The sequence below is a fragment of the Mobula birostris genome, chromosome 5, assembly GCF_030028105.1.
Source record: "Mobula birostris isolate sMobBir1 chromosome 5, sMobBir1.hap1, whole genome shotgun sequence".
Taxonomy (NCBI): Eukaryota; Metazoa; Chordata; class Chondrichthyes; order Myliobatiformes; family Myliobatidae; genus Mobula; species Mobula birostris.
The window spans coordinates 170,131,214-170,149,024 of record NC_092374.1 but is presented as its reverse complement, the minus strand read 5'-3'; the positions used below and the strand labels follow the sequence as shown (position 1 = coordinate 170,149,024).

The 17,811-nt window shown below is 40.0% G+C and overlaps 1 protein-coding gene across 1 annotated transcript; it reads right to left on the bottom strand.

The window, feature by feature from the left end:
• Positions 1-5,910: 5,910 nt before the first annotated feature.
• zic2a (zic family member 2 (odd-paired homolog, Drosophila), a) lies at positions 5,911-9,335 on the bottom strand. The gene is made up of 3 exons (XM_072257318.1): positions 8,324-9,335; positions 6,224-6,387; positions 5,911-6,096 (listed from the first exon to the last, which is right to left on the bottom strand). Exons 1-3 carry the CDS (start codon positions 9,333-9,335, stop codon positions 5,911-5,913), a joined length of 1,362 nt encoding a protein of 453 aa, XP_072113419.1.
• Between the last annotated feature and the right edge of the window lie 8,476 nt (positions 9,336-17,811).

Here is a 17,811-nt window from a genome sequence, read left to right as displayed (position 1 = left end):
TAACTGAATACATTGCCATTTATTTTCTGCCTGTTTTTAAGACTAACCCAACACCACCCCCCCACCCCATTCTGAAACAGGATCAAGTTTAAACTTAGTCTTGACCGTGGTCTTACGGTCTTATGGGTAAAACGATAAGAAAAGGAAAGATTCAAATAATAGATTTTATTTTTAAGGGCAGGACCAAAGAGTGATTTCACTTTTGCAACTCCCGCAGAGTCAGTGTATTAAACTCTTACTGTACACTTGATTTCAGATCGAACAACATATGAAATCGCTACTCGAACACTCAAGTATTCCAGCTGCTGTATCCTACATAGTGTCAAGTAGGGACAGTTAATGTTCTTTCAATGTGCCTCTTATATCTCGGGTAGTTAAAAATATTTCCCTCTGCACTATGTTCAGGAAATCAAAATAGCAACAATCAGGTATTATGGAGAAAATTAATTTAATCTTCATTTTATTTTGCAAATTAATGTTTTATGTTGAAATTTGAACCGCAGCGCGGCTATCAGTGATAAACATCAGCTGAGCACCCGGGAGTGGGCTTTAAAACTCTATCGCCAGTATCCGTTGAGGATTAGAATTTTTGTCAGCGTAGATAAGCATCCAGGTTGTGTTTTAAAATTTATCTGAATTCGTGTAGTAGTCACTGTCGCGAAATGAAACTGTCCAAATGTGATCGGGAATTAATTTTTCCAAATTGCGACTTGACGCGGTTTCTCCGTTTTCTCTGTTGTTTCGGCGAGGAGAGGCCGTGAGAGACTCCGTCCCGAAACACAGCCGAAAACATTATTACCATACGCCGGTACACCGGTGTGCTTGGAGCTGGTAATTCAAAGTCAAGTTATTTCGGAAGCACAAGCGACCTTCCACTTCCAATCTTAGCAACTTGAGGTGATCGGTGAAAATGCTGATTTGTAACCTGCAGTAGAGTGCCAATCGAATAATTGTAGTTACACATGATTAAGAATAAGATACAATTTGCTGGTTATTTACAAAATATTTTATCAATTGCAAAATATTGATTTCTCCTCTTTTTTTGCACTTGATAGTCATTCACGGGGATACGGGCTGCAAATATAATCGCTGTATTGTAAAATTGTACACAGTTACCAAAGCTATAGAAACAGTGAATTCCAAGCGTTCCATACGGTAAACTAAGTTGCTTATTTCAGCACACCGCGCCCTGACCTACGCCAATGTCAAAACAAAAAACAAATCAATCTATCTACCTGTTGCACGGGCTATTTTTTTTCGTCATAGCAGTACGTTTATCTGTCCCGATAGAGAAATCTATTACAAAGCACTAAGTCAAATTCCTGGATGGATGGAACAAGAATTCTCAGAAGCGTCGCGTGATAGTGTTTTGTGCTGCTGACACGCTGAATCGGGCGATGGGTGTTGAACAACCTGCGAAGTTTAAAAACACTTAGAGCTTCTACAGAAATAGAAGAGATCAGAGCTATTCTCTACAGCTTACAGTATGTGGATAATTAAAGTTGCTCTGACATCAAAAATAATCAGAAGCGCTATTTCACTCCAATAACATATTTTTGTATTAATTTTCTATTCTTGTATTGATATCATAACAGCTTGTGGCAGGAGTGAGCAGATAGCTGGACACGGTAAGGGCCAGGCCTTTGACCCGTACTGTAGTCGTCAAATCATCATCATCATTACTATCTTCTCCCATCAGCATTTTCTGCCCCTTTTTTCATCTTCATAATCATCTTTAAATTTCTTTTCCACAGCTCCAGCGGGAATATTTTTTTCCCCTTTTCAAAATCGAGCAATGTTCTTAAGTCACCTTATCGTCTCAAAGTAATACCTTATTTTTTTCCAGACGAACCTTAGTCACATTTTAATTAACGAGTGGCGATTGCATAATAGAGTAGTCAAAGAGATTCATTTATCTTCCAAGGAAAATAATTTGTACGCTAACGAACACAAGCTTGTGATCATTTTAATTGGTGGAACTTCAGTAACCAAATTACTCCCACTCTCACACTTTGATCGACACAAGTACATAGTAAGGCATTAATGTAAAACAGAATGAACCATCGCTAATCCTGTAATAAATGCAGTCATTAGCTTATTATTAATTTTACTCATGGGTAAATGGGTGAAAATGGAAATATGAATAAAGGATATAATTTGAATATTTGCTTTAAAACGCTAGAGTAGTTTAAATGTTAAAATTTATAGTCGCCGTCACTCCAGTAAGCACTTTATTGATTAGTATATAGACATGGCTGATTTTTCAATAGTGGCCGGTTGTATTTGCAAATTTCTTGATAATTATGTATATATATATATGGTATGCAAGCAAATATTATATATATTACGTACAATATTTTATGTACATTATACATAATATGCACATCATGTGTGTGTGTGTGTGTGTGTGTGTGTGTGTGTGAACCTTTGCCTAGATAGATTAGCGAAGTCTGATTGGCATGACTACGGCTGCTTTGCACAGGTAACGATATCGGTCGTAGTTGGCAATCCAGGCGATTCCGGATTACTGCCCGCGTTTTCCCTCCTTTCCTAACCTTTTATGCAACACAACCGCAGATTTATGATGCCAAATTATGCTTTCATAAGTGGACAGTGGCGTTCGTACTCCTAGGTATTATCTCATTTGACGAATATAAAAAGCTCGTATTGGACAACAAACTTAATCGATAGTCAGAAAATAAAGCTGCACATTATGTTCACCAGCACTTGCAAAACACAGCACTGTTAAAGGTATTATCTCAAAAATATGGATTTGTTAAGCGTGCATAGAACTTCAGTCTTTCAAATACCGGTTTTGTTTCTATGCTTCGAGCTGAATCATTGTAGAATGCAAATATATCTAACCACATGGACATTTCAACCCACCTCATCAATTCAGGCCCTTAATGTAACGTTAACCTAGTATTGTTAATCATTAATAGCAGGGTCAATTGAATTATTTCTTAAAATTGCCTTATAACTTTGAAACGTACCATAAAATCTGCCGATTTGAGGGCTACAATTGAATGTTTATTAGGGTGGCTTTATAATTTATGAGCTGCCATTTCGATTGACAGGAACTCGCCATATCCCTCTGTAATTATCAATACAGCAGTCACTCTGCCCTCAGGTGGGTCTCTATCTGTAATTTATAGACCACTTAATGATCTCTTTATAAGATTATATTGTAACGCTGTTTCAGTGTTATAATCACTCTGGTGACAGTGGACTGTTAGAACCACAAATAGCATTTTCAAAACCATTGATTCGCGAACAACCCGACTTAAATTCCATTTTCTTCCAAAACCTTTCTGATTAACTTCTGCCTATTTAAACAATAACATTTAATTCACCGATAAACATGTCCCGTTTTAAATGGCTTTCAGATAATTGAAAACTATATGAATGTCCGCATTATTTTGAGGTGTGAAGCTGACAGTCGCTTTCAGGATTTCTTCCAAGTCTCAATTTGTCCTTGTGATGGTTTCCAATATGTTTTTTTCCCTCAATAAATAAAGCGGTAGGAATGTTTAACAAAAATAGTAGATAGTAAAGCAAATCGAACAAAATATACGTTACCCAGCAAATTGATTTTGGCATAATCTCTTGGTATTTATTTTGGTGGTACGGGGAGTGAGGGGTGACGTGAGAAATATTTAGTTTGCAGTTGTGCTCCCTAACCAGCACTGTTCGCTTGCTAACGGAAACGCTACCAACGCAACGCAAATTGTGCTGAGCAGTGAGACGGAACGACTGTTTAAACGTGTGACATGCGACTCCAACTGTAAACAATGCACAAGAATAGCCCCGAGTGAGGCAAAGTCAAGTTTAAGTGCCTCCGATCGAAACGTCGCCTGCCTGGGCTTGTGGTCCACTTTGCTCGAGCGAGTTCTCGCTTACTTTTAAGTTCCAAATCTACCGGGTCAGGTCTCGGGGCTCTCAGAAAATGAAATACCTTTCGCTGTCTTATTGTGGTTTTCCCTCCCAGAAACTGAGTTTTGCCTGCGCGCTCCCGTCCTGTTGGCAATCCCGAATTGCTGGCAGCCAGGGCTGAGTGGCGCGTTATTCATTGCGACTGTGCCTGTACCAAGGACAGGGCGGAAGTTGACGGTCTTTGAATTTTCTTTGCTTCGGTGGATAACACCGACCGATAGCGCAAACAAGGAAAGGCGAAAGTATTGTGTTTCACCGCGTGGGAACGTGCAAGAAAATGAGGAGAATATTTCCACTATTTTAATGTAGCTCCAAAGCTCTCCGTTCCGTTATAAACTGTTAACTTTTCGAATAAACTGTTCGAATGCTTTTGGAAATAAACCCCGTATTTTCATCTCAGACTATATAACAAGTAGCAGATGCGATGTTAAATCAGATTGTATAGCGAACACGTAACATCCCCCATGCCAGTAACCGAAACTCAAATCTGATCCCGCTCCTTGCCGTCAAAACACTTCTTACACGTGTCTGGTTTTGTAACTGGGCGATAATGAATTCCACCTCTACTTCCCTGCAATTGTGAACATTCTTATGTTTTAACAATTCCATATGCAGGAACTAATTAATAGTGACTCGACCCCTCCCGCGTCATCGCCACAACTCTCTCTGACCATTATACACGAATGCCAGCATCTTAAGTAGTCTGGCGTTACTACCTAACATGTTTTCAACCACCATGTTCAGACCAAGACAAAATAAAACTTCCGATAAATCGTTAAATCGCCATTCCCTGGTGTGTAAAAAAATGTGTCTGACTGTCTACTCCAATGAATACTTTGAAAATAAAACAAAATGGCAGTAGAAATGCAATCGGCCTGAAAAATTGAAGACATTCTAACTGAAGCAGTCGGGCGTTTCTTTAAGGAAACTACTGTGTTGCAGAATGACAATTACTACCACCCCCCCCCCAAACCGATATCGAACGGCATTCAGAAAAGTTCCTGCACTGAACTTCAACAAACGTGACTGAGAACTAAAGCAGCGAAGAATCAACCGGGCCTAAAATAACAACGATATCAGCGAATACACCTGAACACGTTTTATTATACCTTTGTATGCTGTTAATGATCTCAGGACATCGCACAAGAAGAGGGAAACGTTGCTTTATCTAGAAATTAAAACGAGAACAATCTGAACAATCTGATGTTTAACTCACAATTGTACATATTTATAGTTAAGAAACATTCTTTATAAATATTGTTTCATCTGTAGCAAGTTAATACCATAATTTAATTACAACTGAGATAAATATGGTGATGCGGCTATTTACAGAATGGGTATTGTTGTTACAAAAATTAACAGCACGACTTTTTCACAATCTTCCAATAGTATTTCACAATTTAAACTTGCAAAGCACAAAACATCACAAGATAAAAACTCAGCTAACAGAAGAAATACATTCACAAGCAATCAATCGTGTTCTTTATGTGTATTTGTGAACTGCAACTTGACTTTGGCACAGTTTCCATTCTATATGATTGGATGAAGATTTTACAATCAGCCTCCTTGAAAAAGGCGACTTAACTTGCATTAAAATACAACAAGGAAATCGTTCTTTTCGTCTATTGTGCTTCCGTTTTGTCCAGTCTGGAAAGCTTTGTAATCTCAGGGAAGAAATCCCTAGCTTTAGTTCAAACAATAGTCTTGGGATTCCTGGGTCCAGTTCAGTTGACAGGGTAAGCTTCTTTTGCACAAAGTTATAAAAGTAGCCGAAATAGTTGCTAGGTGAAACATAGATAACATTTGATCGTCATTTTCTGCAAAATCGCTGGAACTCGGTATTGCTGGTACTGGGGGCGATTCATTCGGTTTCAATTTTCCTTTAACCGCTTACCGCAGAGAAAGCGGTTTGATCTATTTTCAGGTTTAGTGACATAATCGATGATCTCCCACGTTTTAGTGGCCTTTGGTGCTATTTTACACGTACCATTCATTGAAGTTGGAAGAGATGCCGGCGTTGGCGTGCACGGCAGTGGAGGCGGGGGATAAATTATTGCTGTTCGGGGGTTCGGCAGACGGTGACACCAGGACTGGCGGAGTGGAAGATTCGTAGCCAGAGCTAGCTGCCGGTGAAGATTCAGAACCCTGAGATGATTCATGGACCTGCGTGAGAGAGAGAGAAACAAAATCAGTCTTTTCTGAAGAGAAATTGCAAACGTTATCTATCAACACATTGCTTATACTTAAAGGAAATTGACCGCTCGGCGGTGAAATATTGAAAAGGAATCACCTTCATGTGTTTCCTCAGAGAACTGGGGTGCGTGTAGGACTTGTCGCACATTTTGCAGAGGTATGGCTTATCTGAAGTGTGCACGTGCATGTGCTTCTTCCTGTCGCTACTGTTGGCGAAACGCCTGTCACAGCTTTCAAATTCGCATTTAAATGGTTTTTCACCTGCATGGAAAATAGCAGACAGAAATTGGTCAAGTCAAGTACATGAGTGTATGCTGCAAGTCAAGTAAAACTAGGCCCACAGAGCTCCTTCCGCCGACTGTAGTCGTTATATTTCACGTCGTGCAAGGCAGCTGGATTTAAACATGGCTTATCTTTAAAGCACCAAATATTTAATCGTCATTATTTATGGTCTAAGCTGACGTTTGTAATTGCGAGCAAGATACACCTAAAATATTTCGAGTGAAAGATCTGAATTGTAATTAGATTAGACTGGATTTCTGAATTAGAAAGGCTGTATACGGAAATGCGCTTGACAAAAATGATTTGCCTTTGGGTTTGAGTGATTGATGTGTGCATGCGAACACTTGGTTTACATTGCTCCGTCCCCCTTCACCAAACGTAAAGCCACAATTAAAAGATTCCCTGATGATCGTAACACGCGGAAACGCTGGTCGTCGCACTTATGCTGTGGCAAACTGTAATTAAAGAGTCTATTTGGATTTTCAAATTAACATGTGTCTTAAATTCATTGATCCAAGCGAATTTTTGAAATAAATTGTATCAAATAAAAACTAAGATATTTTCTCCCTCGGTTTATCTACACCGCGTTGACTCGTAGTAACATATAAAGTCCTGCACCACATGCGAGTATTTAAAGAGGAATACACTTTTTTAAAAAAATGGTCATTGTATCAAGAGTTGAAATTTTTCCTTTTGAACTTTTGTTTATCGTTAATTCCTGGGCGAAACTGAGAGGTGTGAATCACTCAGGAGTATTGCTAAATGCAGAGGAACAATGCAACATTACATTTATTAGCATTTAAATGGTTTTCGAGAGATATGCAAACCACCTTGAAATCGGAAGGATAGCTACTCCAAGGAAATAAATTTCCCAGTTGAAATCCAAGCAAAAGACGCGTCTAGCACATATGATTAATCGTTCACGAGCGAACAAAAGGCCTACATGATTCCACCACTCTGGATAAGGTCATTATTGTGCATGTTTTTTTCTAAATAACTTATTAATTAATTACCGCTTTTGTTTATTCCTCTTTTGAAGAACCAGCGATTTAGAATATACAATCACGATTGCAATTAATGAATGGCGCGCGGGTGGAGAATGGATGAATTTCCCAGCTGCCACGTTTCACACACAAACCCTCCCTGTCCCCACATTGCATGTTGACCTATATTCAAAGTTTATGGTACAAGCACAGGCCACTGCTGATGACATAATTCCACACGCTACAGAGAAATATTATGCAATGCGACATAATTTGCAAGTCATACCTGTGGGCTCTGGAAAGCTTTTCAGGTTTCTGCCCCGCTATATCTTTATACATTTTACATCTCTGGCCCAAGGCAAAATCCTCGAATACCACGATGCAAATTTTAAAATATCTTCATGTAATTTTAACAGGCATGCCACATGTAATTCAATTGCCGTCCGCATTAAAATCAATGCCTGGAATTTGCAAAATATCGTCTTCCTAATTCCCAAAACAGCAGAATTTTATCAATGTTAAATTCTTAATCCAAGATCGTAACTGTTTTGGTATTTAAAATGCATCAAAGCTTCAAAAATAATTTACGGCGCTCATTTCTTCTGAACGATTGCAATTTTTTTAAAAAAATCTCTGGAATTAAGTCGGATATTCGCATTGTTCTAGTTTGGTGGAGCAGCGAAATTTTTCAAATGGATTTAGAAAGCCCTAAAAAGTCGATTTAAAAAATTGAATCTCAAATTTTTTAAGTTATTTGATTTTGTTTTGAAAAATATACATTTTGACGGTGACTTCAGAGCACAATTTAACCATCCACTGAGAACAGAAGTGCCCGACTCCGACTCAGCGAACGAGGGTTGAGTTCTCCCGCGTAAACGTGAAGCGCAAACACGGCGTTTCTGCTATGAGAGAGGGGAAAGTTTGGCGCTTACCTGTGTGGGTGCGTTTGTGGATCTTTAAGTTCTCTGACCTGGCAAAAACTTTGCCGCAGCCGGGAAACGGGCAGGGGAACGGCTTCTCGCCCGTGTGCACCCTGATGTGATTCACCAATTTGTATTTGGCTTTGAAAGGCTTGCCTTCCCGGGAGCAATCTTCCCAGAAGCAGATGTGGTTAGTCTGCTCCGGACCGCCGACGTGCTCCACCGAAACGTGGGTGACCAGCTCGTGCATAGTGCTGAAGGTTTTGTTGCAGGTCTTTTTGGGGTTCGTCAGTTGCTCGGGGTCGACCCATTTACAGATTAGTTCCTGCTTGATGGGTTGCCGCATGTATCGGAAGAAGGCTCCTGCGCCGTGATGTGTTGCCATATTCATACCCATGTTCATATTCATCTGTCCATAGTTGTGATGGTGGTGGTGGTGTACTTGGGCGGCCGAGAAAGGGTCAGTCCTGGGACACTGGTCTGAGCGCCCAAATACTTCACCGGCCAGTCCCAGGCGCATCTGGCCGTTCAGGACGTGCGCGTTTGGAGACGGGTGCGATGCTCCTTGTTCGTGGATGCCGGGGAACAGAATGTGTGCCGAGGTGTCCGAATGCGGGTGATGTAAGCCCCCAGGGCTCGGTCCGAAGATGCCGTGCTGGCCAGTGCCCGGGCTCGAATCGGTGAAGCCACGGCTGCGGAAGATAAAGTCCCGCGTGGAGTTGAAAGCGGCTCCCGAGTAGGAGCCGACATGGGCGGCGTGGGGAGCCAGCGCGGAAGCGTATCCCGGGCCGGCCGCCGCCTGTGCGCTGAAAGCCGAGCTCTGAGCGGCAGATGGAAGGTCGTGGTGGACGCCGGCGTTCAGCTTGAAGGCGCCCATGTGCGCCGAGTCGACGAAGGTGTTCTGAGACATGGCCAGATCCCGGTCGGACATGTCGGCGGTGGAGTGGTGATGGTGGTGGTGGTGGTGTCTCGCGAAGGTACCCACCCCGAGGGTCGGGAACTGCGGACCCGCATCCAGAAGCATACCCCTGAAAGACGGGGAGGGGTGGGGGTGGGGTGGGCAAACAAACAGATCTCTTACCCCCCAAACCCACCCCAACAACACACACTCACAAACACACACACAGACGCACGCACAAGCTGGTCAGCAGGAACTTCAGAGCCGCCTTGATGCTGTCACTGTTTACGGTGGTTTTCTAAAGGAATAAGAACGCACCAGTCCATGAAATCACCAGTCCAGCCCAACGATTCGCCCCTTCCCAACTGCTTTCTCGCTCTCTCTCTCTTTGTGCCAAATAAAACTAAGCGACGAGAAAACCGATCGAGCCAAATTATCGCGTGCAACTTTTTTTGATGTCCTTGAAACAGTTTTTTTTTATTGCGATCACATTGAAGTTTGTTTTCTTCTGTGGTAGAATTTCCCACGGAGAAAGCGCTTTTAAGCGTTCTTGCTGTCTGTTTCCCTCTCTGTCTCTCTCTCTCTCTCTCTCTCTCTCTCTCTCTCTCTCTCTCTCCCTCTCTCTCTCCCTCTCTCTCTCTCTCTCTCTCTGTCGGCAGATGCGCTGTTGCCAGTGATAGCGGTAATCAGAATGGCAGATAAATAAGGAGTAGAGATAAGAAAATCCTAACGATAAATGGGCGAGGAGGGGTTGGGGGGAGGGGGACCTTAAGTTGGTTCCGCGTCTGTCATATGATGCAAGGTTCGGCTGCTGGCTGGAGTGACGGCGCTTCTCCCAACACCCCTTTTAAACAGGACAGCGGCCACTCTATAATGGCTTTTCATTGGACAACTCCGCCTCATCCATCCCAGGTAGCCTGCTCCAAACGCGTCGCCATTTTCCATTAATTACGCCTACTTTGATTTGTGTTTTTTTCCCCCTGAAATCGGCCATTTCTGCGCCACTTCTGTCCTCGCCAATGCAGCCAGTTGTCCAGCCGCATCACGTTTTCACTGTGTAGCAATAAAACTTAATCGAAATCTGTTACAATGACTTGCGAGCAAAATGTGCGGAGTTGGGATGGTGGGGAGACGACGTGGGGGCGAATCCAATGTCCACAGCATAGTACTCGTTTCCCCACCTCCCTGTACATAACTGGTGCCTTTAGCAGGTAAGTATGTAACATGATATAAATTGAACAACTTTATTTCTGAAACTTGCCGAATGAAAGTGCTGGGAAACAAACAGTGAAAGAGACAGATCCGGTACTGATCAGAACCCAGTGTGGGAAGAGCTCGGCTTGTGAGCTAAGGATTTAATCCGATTTGACACCTATAAATTGCACACTATTTTTATTTGCATTAACGTTTGTCTCTCTCTCCTCAAGTTCCATTTTTTTCTCTATAATTTAGGAGAGAGCGATTGAGCAACGAAGAGTGATCTTAAATGCAATTTCCCCGTGGTACACGGGCTTTTTATTTTCGTATTGTTAGCAGCGGAAAGCGGCTGGTTTTTTGTCTATGAAAGCGGGGCACTGGTGTGGGCAACCCCCCTACATTAAAGACTAAGTCTGGAGTAGGACAACGAAACCTAAAAAAACCTAACGGAAATAGTCCCACCAAACCTCCTCCCTTCCTAGCCCTGCTCCTCCTCGCCTCCTGTCCCCCTAAATCGCACACAGTTAATTACAAAATCTAATTTCCACTCATCTTTCCTTCTTCCGATATGTCAGCTTTACAAAATGTATATAAACTTACGTAACACCACAAAGATTCTTGAAGAAAATTCAACGCAACAATAAACTTAATTTATGTAAAATTGATGCATTAAATTGGTTTGTTGGTGTGGCGCCCTGCCTTGTTTGCACCGGAGATGCTTACTGTTTTTTTTAGTGGACTGGGCTTATTTTTAACAAAGAAGTTTGGTTTTGGTTTAATTCTCTAATTCCTGTCTAAAGCGGCGCAGCTTCGTGCTCACCGCTATTCTTTCACTCCTCCAGGACTGCACTCTGCAGGGACTGCAGGAGCTGATCCAAGTTCAAAGTCACGTTTGCCGACTTCTCTACAGAGCTTTATTATTTCTCAGCAAACCGCCCCCCTCAAAAAAAAACCTTCTATCCTTGGTCACTGAGGTTGCGAGAGAGAGTGAGTGAGTGATTGAGAGAGAGAGAGAGAGAGAGACAGACAGACAGACAGTTAGACAGACAGAGAGTGAAATACAGAAATTCAATTGCATTTCGGTACCATGGCAGCAGAATGCTTCACAGAAGCTGAAGGTGGACAGGGAGAAGGGCCAGCGGCTGCTAATCTATCAATTTAATGGTACTTCAACAGGTTTCAATAGGTAAGCAATGAACTTACTATGTGAGAGATGGTGCTCTAAGGCTGCGGAGAATGTCTTTATCCACTTAGCCAAATCCAGAATCTGCTCTCGTCTTTATAGCGACAGCACTTCTTTTGTTAGCGTGCAGGCTTGTTTTAATAACTGCCAACAGTGAAGTCCACACAATATCTTCTTTCATCCATATCAACCTTGTCACATATTTCAATCTAATTTTGAATAAAGTTTAGTCAAAGTGCGCTGGAGAACTCAACGCTTTATTCATGACAAATATATGTGATAGATTTTTTTTCGCTGTGTTGTCTTGGATCTGAGTGGAGAATGGGATCTACAGAGAACTTTTACAGGGACCGACCGCTCGACAATATCATGTGTTGGATGCACGTTTGGAGGATTCCGTACTGCCGATTGTTTGCGGTTTCGTTAGTTTTGAAAATTTCTTGAGCACAACAAAAATATTCCTTCTAAAAATACAGTTCTTGGACAGCTTTAAGTGACAGACAAGGTAGAACACAGTGGGTTCGGAGTGGGGGTAGGGAAGAAAACATCACCTTTCATTTTATCCATTGCTCTGAATAAACAATTAAAACTCCTGCGTTATTGGTTGCAGCGAATAGCTGAATATCATACTTTCTTAATCTTTAGTCTATTTGCCGGAAAATAAGTTAGATCATTCATTTTTATTCATATCTTTTCATTTTAACCTCATCGTGTTTGTGGAAATTCCACATGAACCGTGCAAATTCTTAGATGTCCAAACATTACGAAATTATAAATATTACTTATTCTAAGTTTTGTATATAGGCATTGACTTTGGCTCCTATTAAGTGTTTGGGGCTATCTAACTTCATTGAGGTAATGTTCCCTTTTAAAAATAATTCCATTTCGTCGAATTAATTCAAGAACATTTTGAATTTAAGGATATTGGAAACTCTTGAAATCGTATTTTAAATCAGAGAACTTCACTGAATTGTTATCCGTGTCAATCAAGATCTTGAATCCAATTGATCTAATCAAGGGACTATTACTTTTCAGTCTACAGTCACACTAGCTTACTTTCACTGTGGCCTGAAGGATATTGTCTTATACAGTGCTTCCATTAAAACGAAATAGTAAAAGGAAAGCATGCTTATTCGATGCAGAGTTTGTGGAAACGTTTATTTTACTATATATTTCCAATCCTTTAGTGGCCACAGGATTTCAGTTCGGATTTCACTAGTTCTTAATATAAAGCTATTTTGTATTCTGGAAATGCGTATCTCGTGGGATACAAATCGCGTAATGCATATATATTCATTGCGCGATTTGTGAGTGTGTGTGTGTATGTATGTGTGTGTGTGTGTGTATATATATATATATATATACACACACACATATATAATGTAAAACAAATGATACCTACAATATATAGATTCATGTATATATAAATAATTGTGTAAATCTACTGTTGGACAGCAGAAGGAAGTATGAATGTTTTGCCAGACAACCTTGAACAAATGCAGTGTTGTTAATTTGATCCACACATCAAAGAGAGTAGAATTACAGTATGTATGGCTCTGTTAATCGTGGGAACATTCTAGGAATACAGCTGAGTGATCCCGCTCACTAGTTTATCAAATACAAATCTACATGTAAATATTAATATTAGTGACTGGAAACTGGAACTTACTGACTCAAATGTCCAGCCAGTTCTAATTACTGAATCAAAAAACATCACTGATTCTAAGCATGCACTATTTCGTAAAGGCTATTTTAGATGCCAGGCAAAGAGAACAGTTAAGGCCTGTTGCTTGCTGTCAAGCCGCACACAGCTATTGAAATACATTGCAGCGTTGCATTTGAGTATTAACGCTTCCTGAACCTTTGGCGAAGCGTCCAAAAATATTTTACGATAGCATATTAAAGAAAAGACAAACCGAAGTGACATGTGTTATCAGTTTACGAGATGGCGACCTATGATTGTTATTCCATAAATTATATCTGCAGTTAACCCCTGTAAAGTCTGTCCTGTTTTAAAACGCATTAGTGGTGTAATTTATTTCGGTGGTAGTCTGTGTGTGTTCTGCACCTTCGTGTTATCAGTATCTCAATTACAATATCATGAGACGTATGACTACCGTGTGAAGGTAAAGTTTGCATGTGGCAATCGTGGGTCCTATACTTTTATATGTGAAACAGCAATTCTCAAGCCCTCGTTATCAATTAATCGTTATTCGCGAAAAGGAGGAGAGAAAAAGAAAGTAACGCGACGGGCGAGCAAGAGATGGAAAAAATATGGTGGGATGACAAATGACAGAAATCAACCAATAAAATAATGGGTTTGTAAAAGACCTTTAATGATTGACCTTAGCGAACATGGTGATAATAAGGTAAAATTGTCAATGTCTTTATTTAAACAAATGACGAATTAACATGAGATGATTACAATGCAGCATTTAATCCAAAATACAAGTGAAATTATACGAAAGGCACAATATCCCACTTCGTTAATCTTTTCGAATAATTAATCTCTCGTTAAACCCTTTGCTACAATCTTTTAAACATGAAATTGACTGGTCGACGATGTAAATGTTCAAGAAAAACGTAAAATTAACTCATGGAAGGTAGCTTACATATTTATTGCCAGGTGTTTGACACATTGTAGTGTTTAAATTATTATGCCTTTCATTTGTAACATCTATCCCGACATCTCTGCTAACATATTCGCCAAATATCCCGCTTTTAAAAATTGCCCCAAAGGACTAGCCAACATCTCAAGACAAATAAAATCTGCCTCTCCCGAAAGCTGCATTAAGGTTAATGTTATGTTATGTTTCTATTACGGTGATGTGACAATTTTGCAAATAACACGACTGCATAAAATTATTTTCACACACACACACACACACACACACACACACACACACACACACACGAGCGCGCGCGCGCGCGCCACGGGCTAAATGCTGACGGAAAACGGGAAAGTCCCACATACACATCTGCATAACCTGATCTGCTTGGGCGCGTGACTATCAAATAGAACAGGAGCACAATACCTCTATTCGCGCTCTTTCATATTGGCCTGAATAAGTAGAAACACATTATAAACAAAGTGTTAAACCGCCAGGAAGTGTTGAATTCAGTTTACTGATGGTCTATTAATTACCCCATCCATTGAAAAGAAACATGTATCTGTTCAATAATTAAGGGCGTGCAATCAGGCGTATGGGGATTTTATGTGAATCGAGCCTTACAAGGCATGAGGTAATGGAGCGGCGGATTGCTATAAGGACATGGCTTGTATGATGTGGCAATTGACAGACAACATGGCTTTGTAGGCAAGTTGTTATGGTTTACCACCAGGAAGTACTAGAAAGAGATGAAGAAACACTCTCTTCAATGCTTTCAGAAGGTTGCATTCGATCGGGTTTCATCCACCTGGGTTTATCCTCGCTGGAACGGTGCAACGTAATATATCGTTCCTCACTGAAACTACGACCCATCAAACTACCTTAATTTTTACTTGGGTGTATCGATGTTTCACGAGGAATTCAAAATCTCCTTTATACAATTATCGAATACCTTACATCTTACTGGACGTCCTCTGCCATCCAACGTTTCGTTTCCAAAACATGTCTTAATTTTGACTCCAACATCCCTTCTTTCCCCAGCCTTTGCTGTCGCCCATACTCGACTGCATGACACTTTAACGCGAAACCTCTTCTGGATTGTTAAAATATTACAATAGTCATTCCTGCTTCCTTAATATGCTCGCAATATTTCGAATCATGTGCATTACTCAGGCCGCATTAATGACCATTTTATGATCCCACTATATGAGTTCGCTGTGTTACCTCTACTACTAAAACTGGCATTATTGGGTTTCATTTTTCACCAACGCGCTGCCTTACTTGATAATTCGATTCTCTTTGAATAGTCACCGGCATCCTACCGAATGTAATGAACAGCTAAGATTAGAATTTTTGAACTGGAAGCATAATTATGCTTTGAAAGACTAATAAGAGATAATAAAACGCCGGGAAATCGGAAACAATTTCCTTAAAAATAACCAAGGCTGGAAAAACAGAAACAGGAAACCAATTCAGTGCAATTATAACACAAGCATAGTGTTTAATGAGTATTTAGCCTTACTTATCCTTTAGACTGGAAGGAGCAGAGCATTGCTGAGTTAAGAGAGCTTAGAAGGGGAAATTAGTGCTAGATATTTGTTACTTCTGAAATGTTTTTGACAATAATCGCGTTATGGACGTAATCCTAATTTACAAGTATGCACCAACTTCCTTCGGAGTCCATTAAAGCGCTTATTTGTCATTTTGCTCGAAGCCTATTAAATACAATACAATCATATTGGGGATTACAAATTTATAAAACGTCGTGATTTTATTTCTATTGTGGCATATTGTAGCAATTTCTAGAAGAAACACGTGGAAATAAAATCGACGGCAGAAGAAAGTGAACATTAAGACATATTAATCAATGACAGATATAATTTTGGGTTGAGCCAAGACCATTATAAAGAAGGGCGCGTACTATCAGATCCCTTTCATGCAATCACCTCACCTTTGGCAACCTAAATCCTAAATCCTCTCGTATTTCTGCAATCAATGATCAAGGCAAACATTTTTATTGGGGGGTGGTGATGTGAAGGGACAGAAGAGTGAGGCTTATTTCATTACAGCTAGCGAGCACTTGTAGCCAGATTCTCCGAGAAAATGTTGGTCGTTGAATAGTGCCCACCTGAAGGAAACTCAGTCATTATATTTCCTCTTTGCCTTTGGATTTCGTGTCACAGTGTGAAGGTACCCTCACACGTTTCATGGCAAACAGAATTTCGATGTTCCGAATCTTATAGCATAATGGTTTTTTTTAGTTTAAGAGTTAGTCTCTGATGTCAATTTGGATTCATGTAATCATTTTCGTAAATAAAGCAAACAATTCAGACAAAGGTGACAAAAATAGAATAATCAGTTAAGAGGGATAAGATTTTAAAGTCACATTACATGATCAGATATCACGTTTTATGCTGCATAATTGAATCAAGTATGGCATCTTATGTTACAAAACCTATAAACGAGCTGTGCTCTGGGTACTGATTATCGGTGTGCACTCATTATAATTTATCGGTATATTAGTAGCTTAGCTGGACATAGTGGAAAGCCTAACAAAAATATACAGAAACTGTTCGATTCTGCTCTGTCATTTGTTCAAACCTTGGCCAATAATACTTAGCAAAACTTCTGGACTATGTAATTTATTTGTTGTTATCAAAATACAGGCAGGCAGTTTTATTTTCATCACAAGATGGAAGACTGCGCGAAAACGAAACGATGATCAGAAAGGATTTTTGAAGGACATTCTCGTCGCTTGGCATGGATTGCTGTATTAAAATTGGAAGTTACGGATATAGCTCAACTAACAAAACAATGGTTAGAAATAAATTAATATGAATGCTGTGAAATCGATACACAGGCACATGCGTATAATAAATATGGGATCTTAAAAATGTGGATTATATACAGAATCAAACAGGTAACAATGCGAAGATTGTAACGCGGATAATATCATGATATTAAAAATATAGTCAATGTGCTATCTGGAAATGCTGCTTCAGTAGATTTCTATATTGGACTGTAAAGTTAAATCATTTAAGTTAATAAAACAACCAGTCAAAAAGCTTTGAAAATATTGCAGATTCGAGAGACCATACTGAAAAACAGAACTGTTTTATAAATAAGTCAGCACTCTCGGAAAATAAATCTGGTCACATCAATCTTTCAAAAGAGTGTTTCATTTCTCTCTCTTGGTTTCAATTCAATTTGATAAAAATTGTCAAAATGTTTTGGGAATAATTATGCATATATAATTTATGGACAGTGCTTAAGTCTCAAACTGGATAAAGTACTTTCCTAAACTTAATCAATGATCTCGCTTTGTCGCAATTCACGAGAAAATAATCCGACTTGCTCAAACTAGTTAACTCTTTTCTTCATAGTTTTAATTTAACTCGGAATAATTTGCTTAGGTAGATGAAGTTGCATAATGAATCGTAGGTAAGAAGGTAGAGGATATTCAATAAGAAAACAGAGCTTAATCGCATTTGTCTTTGTTTCTATTTATTGTGCTTTAATTTGTGCTATACCAGTTGCTCTCATTTACCAGATCCAAAGTAGAAAGTTCAAATAATTAGGCAGTGAAAATCGAAAAGCTAAAAATAAAACAATT

Bases quoted from the DNA above. Each gene is read 5' to 3' on its own strand.
- zic2a (XM_072257318.1), bottom strand. From the start codon at position 9,335: ATGCTTCTGGATGCGGGTCCGCAGTTCCCGACCCTCGGGGTGGGTACC. The intron at 6,388-8,323 runs GTAAGCGCCAAA...TTTTCCATGCAG, and splicing joins CCACAAACGCACCCACACAG to GTGAAAAACCATTTAAATGC. The intron at 6,097-6,223 runs GTGATTCCTTTT...TCTCTCACGCAG, and splicing joins CTCTGAGGAAACACATGAAG to GTCCATGAATCATCTCAGGG.